Raw genomic sequence first — 13,666 nt, forward strand, 5'->3', positions numbered from 1 at the left:
TTTTTTTGAATGCGATAATTCGTTTGACAGCACCAATAAAGATTATATACAGGCCTAGCTTTGTGTATAAATATGTTAATGTGTTATAGAATAATCAGATACAAACACCACCACACTTACACAATACAGAATATAAATAATGTAACTTGCCACGTAATCGCTGTAATGAAATCTCCATCTTGTTTTGCAATAATCCATGTCTTTATTGGTGTTTCGGCACAATAAACAACGTAAACATCGAGATGTGCAGCAGCGGTGAATGTTTGTTGATAGTAAGTTTATTATGTTCATTCCCCCTTACAAAAATAAATAAATAATATAATGTAGACTATAACTAACGTAATAGCTTTTACAGTATCTACCGTCTCGATGACAGGCAATATATTTAAATTAAGTAGAAAACTCAGACCTCTTCATGATATAAGGATCATGCCCAACATATGTGGCTGTTTTCTATTTATATCTCATTTGAAATATGGTATATATTGCAAAAATACGGATTTTATGTCTCCCATTCAGTTTTTTACTTCCTGCCCTCCATCTGAATTTTGTGCGTCACCAGAACCACTTGATTAAAAACAACCTATAGATGAACACAGGGAAATGAAAATTTAGGAAGCTCAGTCTATAGCGGTCAATGATTGGCTCTTGTACTAGAAGGTGGGCTTTTTCACCATATAGCAATCGATGATTGGCTCCTGTACTAGTAGGCGGGGCTTTATTCACCATATGGACAGTTACACTTTTCCCCATTCAAAATGATACGAGTGATATGTCTTGTGTATTCTATAGTCTGTTCTATAGAACAAAATGGAGTGAAGTTAGCAACAATTTTTTTTAACTGGAATCCAGACAAAGTGGCGATTTTAGATCCGTTGGACACACGCTCTGAGAGACTTTTTTCCAAAAATTAGCTTTTTTAAAAATCTCCAAATAGGGCTGGGTCGATAAAATGGTATCAATATTGACTGAACACAATTGTCATAAACGATATAAAAAAGTTCGGTATGAAGTTTCGGTATGAATCGCTAAAGCTTTCTTCAAATGTGGCTGCTGAGTGCGCGCCTTGGAAGGAATGCCAATAAGCTTAGGGTTATTTCCAACTGATGCGCACGACTTGGCGTGATGCAAGCGACAAACACATGACACGCACATATTTTCCAGGTGCCGTCAGTTAAAAACATTTCAGAATACTGTATGCGCACCGCGATTCATGTAAGTACAACTAACCAATCTGCATCACACTTTAAATGCAATATACATATTTCGGTAATAATGGCAGACTCAGACAAACACAGAGCACCCAAAACACTGCAGTGCTTTTTCATTCTCTTTATAAATACAAACCAGTATCGGATTTCGGATATCAGCAATGGTTTGTTCTTTTATCATCCTCTGAGAAAACGATTGATGGTCACCTAGTTATGAGAGACGTCAGAGGAGCGTGAGCACAAAGCCCATTGAAAATGGTGAAGGAAACCGAATCCACACACTTGCGCTTTTCACGTGCTCTTAGACACAACATGTGAATGAACTCCAGTTGAGTTTCACCACCTCAGGTCAGAATAACAACACACGAAAATGAGTGTTGTGGCAAGCAGCAGTGAAGCGATTGTAAATAAAAAAGGGTGTAAGGATGTCGCCAGAGTGGCTTTTTGGATTCTTTTCTTGTGCATCCCAGCCACTAGCACCCCATCTAAAAGAGTTTTTAGCATAGGGGTAATGACTCTAAATGTGAAAGATAGGATACGTAAAATAAACTATAACAAGTTATACTCATTTATAAACTTATTATATTGTATAAGTTATATTATAAAAGTTATAAATGTTATTAAATAATTTAAATCACTGTGTCTCGGAAGAAACAAAGCCCATACTCTGCAAAAAATGCTTTTCTTAGATTTTTTGTCTTGTTTCTAGTCAAAATATAAAAAAATCTTAAATCAAGAAGCATTTTCTAGACAAGCAAAATAATTGTCTTGTTTTTAGAAATAACCTTGTTTTTGCTTTTGACAAGGTTATTTTGCAAGCCATTTTGGCAGATTATTTAGCTTGTTTTAAGGAAAAACTCACTTAATTTTGACATTTTATTCATAAAACAAGACGATAATTTTGACAGTGTCTAGAAAATGCCTCTTGATATAAGAATTTTTAGATATTTGGACTAGAAACAAGACAAAAAATCTAAGTAAAAGCATTTTTTTGCAGTGTATTCCAGTTTCAACCATTAGTGAGAAAAACGCTTAAGTCAGAATTTACTTCTCAGCTGTAACGGCGAAAGTGTGTAAACGAGAGTGAATCTGGCAACCGTTGAAGTGTGTGTTTGTGACTGATCAGGCTTCATCTGCCTCTTTGCTCTTTAGACCCTGGAGCTGCGATCTGTGCCAAACATATCCACCCTCCCCATAAAGCTTTCTGCTCCTTCACAGCCGCCTGCCTCGGCCTTTTCTCTACTCTTCCTCACGTCTCACTCACTGGTGCTTGTTGTGCTCAGAATGGTCCCCCCTGTTGTTAGAGAAATGGAATTGAAAGCGAACTCTCTCTTTCTCTCTCCTTCTCTTTTTATTGCGCTCGCCTTATATCTTTCAATCAATTTCTGTCTTTCCGTACTTTCTTGGAAGATTTTTTTCCACATGTATGGTTGGATGGAGCATGTGAAGGCTTTTGTTCCTTTTGAAGTCGTATACTGAGTGCTACAGATAAAAAAAATCATGGTCACTTGAGGGGCTTTATGAACATCTCACAAACTGAATGGTTTGGCTTTAGGATTTTTATGTTGCCCCTTAATTGACTAAAATGTACTGTAATTGCAGAATTATTATATCATTATATAGTGTTAATATATTGAAATAATACATTTGTTCATTCATTTTCTTTCGGCTTAGTCTCTATTTCAGAGGTCGCCACAGCGGAATGAACCACCAACTATTCCAGCATATGTTTTACGCAGCACATGATGTTCCAGCTGCAACCCAGTACTGGGAAACACCTATACACACTTGTTCTCTCTCTCTCTCTCTCTCACACACACACACACACACACACACACACACACACACACACACACACTATGGCCAATTTAGTTTATTAAATTCACTTATAGAGCATGTGTTTGGATTGTGGGGGAAACCGGAGCACCCAGAGGAAACTCATGCGAACATGGGGAGAACATGCAAACTCCCCACAGAAATACCAACTGGCCCAGCTGCGACTTGAACCAGCGACCTTCTTTCTGTGAGGCGACAGTGCTAACCCCTGAGCCCACTTATTAAATAATATTTACTGTTTATTAAATGTTAATTATATGCAAATATTTTTTCACATGTGACAAATGTAATGAGATTTACTTATATAATGATATAAAATTTTAATACAAATATATTAGAAATAAATGAAGAAAACTATATACTTAAAAGAAGCATTTATTTTGCTTGTTCAGCAATAGAGTAAATGATATAAATGTAATTGTAAATAAAGGTAATTGTGAGTTAATAATCACAAAATTCTGACTTTTTGGTTCAAAATCTTGGGTTACAATTTTTCACACGTGCAATTGCAAGTTTAAAAGATTTTTTAAAAATCTGAATTGCAGGAATCTGTAAGTGGACAATTCTGAGAAAAATCTGAATTCTAATTTTTATATCTTTCAGATTTGCTTTTTTATTTTTATTTTTAAGTTTATTTTTATTTGTTTTGTAATTTTGACTTTTTTCCTTATACTTGTGTTTTTTTTTTTATTTTACTGATTTATTTAGACTTTTTGTTCAGAATTGTCAGATTACGTATTGCAGATTAGACAATTTTTCCTTAGATTTACGGCCCTATCATACACCCGGCGCAGTAAGGTGCATAACGTGTTTCGTGTGATTTGTTGCTATTTTCAGACCAGCGCAACCCTAGTTTTCACGTTTTGCGCCACATTGTTTAAATAGCAAATCTATGTGCACTACTTTGTGGATTCATAGGTTTGCTGGTTTATAAACTTTGAAGGCACATTGTTTTCGCATTGCTGATTAAAAAAAACTGAAATAGATTGCGCCATTGACCAACTGAAATCTGGTCCATCACAGAGTACGTTAGTTATGCGCCTGTGCTGGTCCAAATGCTTAGACATTGCTTAATACACACAGGATGTACAGCAATACACAAATATCTTAACATATGACAAATATTTTTATTTTATATAATGTTTTGATTATTAGCAGTATCATTTATTATATGCATATTAATATTTGTTTTAATAAAAACAAGTTTAGATTTGTCAACCTGTCGTGTTTTGGAGACATATGTGTTATTATAGTTCATTTATTAATTTGCTGGAAATTAGAACTGAATTTAGAAATAGTTTTGAAACAATTACAGGACAAATGACATATGTAGTGGATTCGGACATGCCCTTAATGCTTTTGCACCATGCACTTTAGACTTTGCACCTAGATTGTTAAAATAGAGCCCTTTAAGTTTATGCTTCACAATTCTGACTTTTTTCTCCTAGATTTGGGATTTCGTCTTGCAATTCAGCATTTTTTTTTCTCAAGATTGCACCTGAGACGTTTTTTCTCCTTAGGTTTGCTAATTCAAACAATATTTGTTAGTTTTTTGTTGGGAAAAAAGTAAGAGTTGTAAAATATAAACTCAACATTAAAAAAAATCTAATTTGTTAGATTAAAAAAAAATTCATTGGTGGAAATAAGCTTCTATTTAAATCAGAATCTTGATATCTACAATTTATGATCCAGATTATATTTCATTCCATGACACGTTTGATGCTTGTCATGTTCCTAATGGGTTAGTATTAGAAAATCTATATTTATAATTGAATCGCTACATCTACAGTCTTTGTTCTGCCATGGTGTAGTAGCTTAAGCGTTATGGATTGAAGATCAGCGATCATCCAGTATTGATCTGGAAGACTGAGGTAATTTAAATCCTCACATCTGTTTGGGAGGTTCTGGCAGACGGATCCCTGACAGCGTCTCTGCTTGATGTATCAGAGATCAAACGCTCACAGGCAGGTTCACTGCAGGTTTTCCCACTGTGCGGGAATCCCATCACAGCTTTGTGCCAATGTTACAGTTGAGAGCTTGTTGAGTGTACATGCTGTACTTTAGTTCAACATGTTCCTTGATTTTGTTCCTACATCCTAGCCTTGAAGCATCAGACACTTCCAGCCCTGGGGCTTTTTTTATGCTTCTTTATAAAACGGGTCTCTTTCTGCATGGCATCGATAATGTGTAGGCGCCTGCGCTGTTGTGCTCCATCTTCATAAATCTGGGAAATGCAGACCTTAGCTAATCCCCCACTCATACGTTTCATAATAAGCTCCTTTGAGTAGATCGTTCTCAAAGTCATGAGTTGTGACACATCTGGTGGCTGGAGATATGAAGAATATGTCAACAGTGATGTATTTGTGTTATTCTCTTTAGGGATTGGTACCTTGGATGGCAGTGCAGAGAAGGAGAAGGATTTCCTGGGAAAATCGCAGAAGCAGGTGCAGTTCAACCCTGGCCAGACCACAGCCTCCTGGAAAGTCAGAGTTCTCCCGGATGGGAAATACGAGCAGTCCGAGACATTTCAGATTGTGCTGACTGAGCCGGTGATGGGCGTTTTGGAGGCACCAGCTGTAGCCACAGTTGAGATTGTGGATCCAGGTGATGGTAAGTGCAACCGATGTTCACAAATCAGATGTTTGCATACAAACAGGCTGTAAAATTGGCTTAATGCAGTAAGAAATTGTCCGTTTTTACTTCTACTTCAGGATGAGCACACAATTTTATAACAGTTTGGGTCAAAAAAGCATCTGAGTTTGTGATGTATTCCACCCTTACTCAAAAATGTTTGCTCTGTCTAAATTTTCTAGACCAAAGAAATCAGATTACATATATATATATATATATATATATATATATATATATATATATATATATATATATATATATATATATATATATATATATATATATATATATATATATATCCTCATTTCTTTTCTACAACTATCTTCGTCTGGAGGAAACCCCCTCCTCCCCTTCTTCCACCTTTATCCGGAATGGGCGGCACGGTGGCTCAGTTGCCTCACAGCAAGAATACCAATGGCTCAAGGTCCTCTCTGCTTAACTGCTTAGCTTAACTACACAAAAAGCTACACCTTGGGAAATGTAGCAAGCTAAGCTAAAAGCTACATGGCAAAACTAGCTTAGCTACATCTAAGCTATTCTTACAATTTTCATTTTTAAATCGAAGCAACTTAAATCCAAGCCAATCATATCTTAGTGATCAGTAAAGGCATAATAGTTCAGTTCAGTTATTTTCTGTAAATAAAATACTGTACTGAACAGAAACACATTAAAATATATAACAGCTAAAACAAAAAATCTTTTACACATTTACACATTTTAATACACATTTAAAATACTATAGTAATTCATAGTAAAGGAAAATATTTTGGAATAAGCTTTATATTATATATAACATGTACTTCTCGAGGTATGGTCACGAGGAACCCTCAGTCATCTTTCCATCAAGCAATTTCACCAGAGGTGGCAGTAACGCACCAAAAACTTTGTTGTTGACCACCGTAAAACAGGAAGAAGAAGAAATCGTCATTCTTGCCATCATATGAATTTATTTTCATCGGCTAGACATCGGCCTCACAGCTCGTTGAATGTCAGTGCCGTCACTTATTGATCCGCGATGGGTAAATGTAGCTTGTGTAGACGCTATCGCGCTACTTGACCAATAAAATAGCTTCGCTACTAAAAAGCTATTTGATTTAGAAAGTAGCGATGCTACCGCCACACTACTGAGAAATGTAGTTAAGCTAGTAGTGTCACTACTTCTAGCGACACTACTGCCCAACACTGGGATTCAGTTTTCATATTTTCCCACAAATCTGTAAAAAGTAATAGAAAACGCACCAATAGAAGTGAAGCGGTGAATGATGAACTTAATACTTTACCAGTTGGCATAATTTAATATGCGGAGGCTTATGTAAGCAGATTGTGTGCTGGTTTCTTCTAATCAATGATGCTGGCATTGCAATTATGCAAATCAGGAGGTCAAGTATTTAAATGACATTTAAGATGAGAAGACAGCATTTTCAGTATTCTTTAATTGAATAAATACAGCCCTGGAAAGCATACACTCTAAAAAAAATGTAGGGTTCTACAAAATTTAAGCGGATTGAGCATTAAACAATTAAGTTGTCCCAAAATAATCTCAAGAATTGTGTTGTTTGAGTTAATTTTAAATAATTAGTTTAAACAAACAGCTGAATGTTATGTTTCGAGTTCAAGAGACTTTTTCTCAACAACATTTAAAATCTAAGTGAAGTTTTCTAAACTAATTTTGAAAGGGGCACATGATATGATTGGTCACAGCTGGCTTCTCCTCTGTAAGTTTACAGTAAATAGACCGATTTCACCCTACTTCCCTATCTTCGTTTTTGGAAGAATCCCCCCTTCCACCCCATCTCCTCCTTTTCCTCCCTTTTCCAAGGGGAGCTCTTGAAACCTACCTGATCTCAGACATCTTTTATATGCTTATTGACCAGGCGGGAGCCTTGGGCTCAATTATCTCCAAGCTCAGGGTTCTCTCCTGGGACATCGAGCCAAATCTGCTATTAACGCCAAGCATATCTGAGTGTAAACTCTTGAAACAACACTTAAACATATGATCGCTACTGTATGTCATGTTTTATTAAACATACCTTGGTTTTTCAAACAAATAGAGAAGTTCTAAGATTTTGAGATCATAGCTATTTTCAGATGCATTTAATTCTTCAAAAATATCCAAACATCTCTGTTTCAGCCATTTAATATACTAAACCCACATTACATCTTCTGAAGATGTGAGTCAGAACACAACAAACCTGCAAAAACATCCAATTTTATTTTTACCATTTTTTTTCTAGTGTTGCAGATAAAAACACAGGCTTTATCTTCATATTGCAGAAGCTTTTTTCTTTCTTTCAGTGGACCTCAATTATATCTCTTCCTACCTGCAAGCTTTTCACACCCCCGCATATCGGCGGCCCTTCTTTTCATCTCCAATTCTCAGCACAGATATGTCTGTGTTTTGAGTGTCTCGTCGATAAATGTAAATTGTCAACCGGCGTTTGTGAAAGGTTTGATGCACCAGCTTCCTGTATAATTAAACTGTTCATATACAAGTTCATTTCGAGGGGTCATTGCATTTTTTTTTTTTTTTTGAGCTCCCGAACAGAGAAAGGCTGTGATCAAAAACCTTTTTTTTTGTATATCTTCGAGCGGCTCTTCTAACAAGATCTGGCTTTGTCAGTCTTTTGATCAAATTGTGCTCATCTTTCACTGTCGGTGGAGCCACGGCAGAATTATTTGCCTGTTCATCTTCACGACATCATCTCATATTCTCACAATTACTGGTGTGTTTAGATGTTCAGCATGAATAACCGGAGGCTCACGTTGTTTTATTTTGTGTGTTTTTGTCTTTGTAGTCTCCTCAGGGTCCCTGGATAATTAAAATTTTCTACTATAATCCCAAACCCTGAGATAGTTTTGTTGCTTAAGCCTTTTTTTCTAAGTTATTTCTTCTTAGAAAAAAGGAAGTTCCACTGCTTTCCCTGCTTTTTTATGAAATAGCAGAGAGAAATGTAAAAAAAAAACTATCCAGAGTTGTTGTTTTTTTTATTGCAATAATACCGAAAAAATTACAAGTAGCATTTATCATTTATAAGATGATCTATAATGTATTGAAAAGTAGGCCAGATAGAGCTCATTTTAAGGAGGTATGTTTTAGACAGCAGCTGTCATAATGCACTATACTTGTACTGTATATAGCGTTCATCGAAAAGTACCTTAATGCCTGAATCCTACAATAGATTTCAACTGAAAGTTACTTAGGCCTCGCTAAAACTTTCTTTTCACTGTAATTTCTATTATATTTGTCTTCTTGAGAAAGTTTTGTTTCTTTTAGTTTGTTTGGATAAATCAGGGTGCGAATTACAGGGGGGGTACAAAAAAAGTTCACTCTGATCTGTATGTTAAATAATCATGTTAATAATAAAAAATAGATATCCATTTAACCATACCTATAACGGTTCATACAGTCCATTGTGAATGCATAATCATGCCAATCCAGTTATGCAATGAAAAAAGCCATTCAGCAGTCTGAAACCAGCAGATTTAGAGCACTGATAGACATCGTAAGAGTTCACAAGACTGATTTCTCATAAAATAGGTGTTTGTTCTACATATAGCCTAGAAATAAAGTCACATTAGATGCATAGTTTGACCTAAAGTAAGCCAAAATAGCTAATCACGTTAGAATACTCTAAATACAATACTCACAAAATATCACACAAAACACTGAAAAATTAAATGAACGAACGTCAATGTATAATTTGCACACTAAATAGTACATTATTTTTAAAAATTATTAGCCCTCTTAAGAATTTTTTTCAATTGGCTACAGAACACATCACTATTGTCCAATGATTTGCCTAGTTAACCTAATTAACCTAGTTAAGCCTTTAAATTGCACTTTAAGCTGAACATTATCTTGTAAAATAACTAATAAAATATTACAACACAGGATCATTGTGAATATTTACCCCTGTCTACATTTCTGGAGAGTTCAAATTATGTTCTGTGTTAAGAATTATGTTCTATGTTAAGCTGCTTTGACACAATCTACATTGTAAAAGCGCTATAGAAATAAGGATAAATGGAATTGAAATGCTATGCATTTTGTCTTTAAAACACTACAGAGTCGCCGCAGATGGCTTCTGTTCATTTAGCGATACCAGCTGACCATTTACCTCCGTATGGGTAGTTTTTTGGTGTTGCCAGTTTTTCCAGTAGCTCGCTGCCTACGTCAGGGGTCTTAGGATGCGGAGCTTGACCACAACAACGTGGTTCAAGTTTGACTAAGAATGGTTCCAGAAACCAGGTAAAACAAAAGCAAAAAATTTATTAATAGCAAAAAATTAATTAATAAAAACAACAGGCTGAAAATTTGGAGAAATCAAGTGGCCACGACGGCTTTTCTATTTCTAGATTGCTTTTGAAAACATTATCAGTTGGGTCAGCCGATTCAAATGTTATCACTTGATTTAATGGGCGATATCAGTGGTTATCAGCTGATATATATATAGGCCAGTAGGGGCCTTCTGTGCCTAGTAGCCTCAGAAGACTGTTTTTATCCATCCACATGGTTAATCAGCTATAGATCACTTAGGACTGTGGCCGGAAGAACAAGAATTATTTATATTATTTATAAAATTTCCCATTAATTGGATTTCTTTAACGTCTACCCCTACCCCAACCCTAAACCCAACAGTCACAGTAATGTAAAAACAGATCTGGATCTGGAGTCTTCTCTATTAGTACAGCTGATTAACCATGTGGATGGATGATAACAGCCTTCTGAACCTACCAGTGGGCGCAGGAGCCCTCTACTGGCCCATATTTATCAGCTGATAACAACTGACAACGCCCATTCAATCGAGTAATAACATTCGAAGCGGGTGGTTAAGTTTAGGTAAGGGGGTGGGTGGGTCAGTTTATGTGGGTGAAGTTTATGTTGATTTACACGAGAAGAGGACGCGCGAGAGGAATTTGTGATCATTAAAAAGCATGCACATCGGCTTCTGGTGGATTTGAAAAAACTGCCGTACTTCCCGTTACGTATTTCGCTGTCCCCATGAAATGTAGACTTGAAAACGTATCTGCAATGAGCCTGGGTTGCAATATTCTGTTCTGTCATCATGGCGAAGACAAAAAAATGAGTGATTAGATATTAGTTATTACAAAATCTCTCCGTTAAACAGCACTTGGAAAACATTTGAAAAATAATTTACATTTCACAGGAGGGATATAAAGGCAAGGCAAGTTTATTTATATAGCACATTTTATACACAGTGGCAATTCAATGTGCTTTACATAAGCAAGAATAAAAGAGACAAGTATAAGAAAATTCAAAAATATGTAAAAACAGGTAAATAACAATGAAAGAGAAAAGAAAGACACAACGCAGCACAGTGCTCGTTCAGTAAAGGCACAGCTAAACAGATGTGTTTTAAGTATTGATTTGAATGTGCCAAATGTTGGAGCACATCTGATCATTTCTGGAAGCTGATTCCAGCAACGAGGGATGTAACAGCTGAAGGCAGATTTGCCCTGCTTTGACTGAACCCCTGGAATTTCTAGTTTATTTGATCCTAAAGATCTGAGTGATCTGCTGAGTGATATCTGTAAAGTATTGAGGTTTTAGGCCATTTAGTGATTTATGGACAAGTAGTAATACTTTAAAATCTATTCTGAATGTAACTGGGAGCCAGTGTGAAGACCTGAGGACATGTGTGATGTGCTCTGATTTTCTGGTTCTGGTCAGAATCCTGGCAGCAGCGTTCTGAATGAGCTGCAACTGTCTGACTGTTGTTTTGGAAAGGCCAGTGAAGAGTCCATTACAGTAATCCAACCTGCTGCTGATAAAAGCATAATCACGTTTCTCTAAGTCTTCACTAGAAACAACAAAGCATCTAATTCTTGCAATGTTTTTGAGATGATAGTAAGCTGATTTAGTAACTGCTTTGACATGACTACTGAAACACAGAAGATTCTTGACTTTATTTTATTATGTTTGACCCTTACAGCCCAGGTATATACTCTGCATGAAGCATTTATCTTCTACTGAAGACCTTTACATAAAAAGTCAGTCAAATTTTGATTGATGATTTTATGGCACTACAGGTTTTAACAGCATCTGTTTACCTACTGTATTATATTATATTATATATGGCAATCATTTAGATTGAAAATAGAAAACTATCATTTCATATTTTCACAATTACTGCCATATTTAGATGTGCAGCGCCAATAACCCAAGGCTTTTGTGTTTCACTTTTTTCTTTGTCGCCTCCTCGGGGTCCCTGGATAATTAAAATCTTCTTCTATAATCCCAAACGCTGCGATAGTTTCCATCTGAATGTTACTTAAGCCCCGCTATCTTTGCAGAAGTTATTTCTCCTTAGAAAAAAGCAAACAGCTCTGCTTCCCCAGTGAGCTAATTATCAGTCTTACAGAGGGGTTTGTTTGCGGAGGCTGAAGCCCCACGGGAGGCTTAACGTGACGCAGTCAGACGAGGCCGGTCCTGGTGCTCCTCGTGCAGTTTTTTCCCCTCTCAGGTTAATTATCCTTTTAGCGTTTATGTGCAAGTGGCAGTGTGAGGTCGCAGGCATTAATATTTGAGCGCAAGAGGCTCTTTGGAGACCCGTCTGACCCAGTTGCCACACATGATGGCGTACAGCGACCCGTGGGCTCAGACAAAAAGGCACATCTGTGTTCGGGATGGTTTGACAAGCTTCCTGCTTTACAGCCTGAGCCTTTCACTGCTCATTAGTGAAGAAGAGCACTGAGGAAGAAGAAAGGCATTTTAAAGATGCTTACTTCAACTTTGCATTTTGCTTTTAATGTTCTGTGTTCTTTAATGAAGGTTTAAATGGCTTTACCTTTGGCTGCTGGAGCACTATTGAAGTAGTTTGTTTTAGAGGTCAAAACATCTACGCTGCAAAAAATACATTTTTAATCATTAAAACTACACTGTGTGTCTGTGAAACTAGATGTAGCAAAAATAATGGCTTGTGGGGGTTACAATACACTTTTGATAAATGACATTTAACATTGTGTGTAGGAAGGAAGTGAGAATTGAGGTCTATGTTTGACTGGAATATATAAACAGTGTTCAATTCTTTGAAGAATGTCTAATTTTCACCTTGTAATAATGGTGCCATAGAATGAAAATCTGGATATACTAAGGCATAGTTGAATAATAAGAGTTGCACATGGAAATGACAGACAGAGAAACTAAAACACAATTGTTCCCCTTGTTTTTTTTTTTTGTTTGTTTATTTAAGCATGTATTAAACATACTATGTATTGGGAAGGGATCATTGCTGTGGTGTTCATCAAAAAATCTCTTTACTATTTCAGCTGACACACAGTTAAATACACAGTTTATTGGGCAATACTTATTAGTTGGCACAAAAACTGCCATTACAAGTTTAGTATGCAAATCTTGTTTTTTGGGCTTTGCCTGAAAGTATCACCCAGCCATTTGTTAGACAAAAGACACAGCCATGCCTGGAACTGGCAATACGCATAATTGCTTGAGGCAGTCAGACTTGATGTGTCTAGCACTTCTAATTTAAATTACATTGGATAAATGATACTGTCCCTCGCACACAGGCCATCAACTTGCTCCCTCAGAATGCATCTTGCAATGTAAAAACATAATTTATATATTTAAATAAATTTGTAATCTTTTAGTTAGCACTGGTTCAAGTCCCACCTGGGCCAGTTGGCATTTCTGTGTGCTGTTTGCATGTTCTCCCTGTGTTCATGTGGGTTTCTTCTGGGTGCCCCGGTTTTTTTCCACAGCCCAAAGACATTGTCCAAAGTGCAGGTGAATTGGGTAAACAAAATTAGTGTATTAGTGTATGTAGCCTTAGTGTATAAGTGCGTGTATGCAAGAGTGAATGAGTGTTTACCAAAGCTGGGTTGCGGCTGGAAGGGCATCCGCTGTGTAAAACCTATGCTGGAATAGTTGCTGGTTCATTCCGTTGGGGTGACCCCTCATATATAAGCGACTAAGCCAAAGTAAAATAATGAAAGAATGTACTGGGGACTTA

The 13,666-nt window shown here is 36.6% G+C and overlaps 1 protein-coding gene across 1 annotated transcript in view; it reads left to right on the forward strand.

Moving 5' to 3' along the window:
* frem2a (FRAS1 related extracellular matrix 2a) overlaps positions 1-13,666 on the forward strand; it is a 128,277-nt gene that overhangs the window by 35,815 nt on the left and 78,796 nt on the right. The window contains exon 4 of the mRNA XM_056467298.1: positions 5,427-5,657. Coding sequence (XP_056323273.1) covers positions 5,427-5,657 — 231 coding nt within the window. The remainder of the gene's footprint in view (positions 1-5,426; positions 5,658-13,666) is intronic.

The sequence above is a fragment of the Danio aesculapii genome, chromosome 10 (assembly GCF_903798145.1).
Source record: "Danio aesculapii chromosome 10, fDanAes4.1, whole genome shotgun sequence".
NCBI lineage: Eukaryota > Metazoa > Chordata > Actinopteri > Cypriniformes > Danionidae > Danio > Danio aesculapii.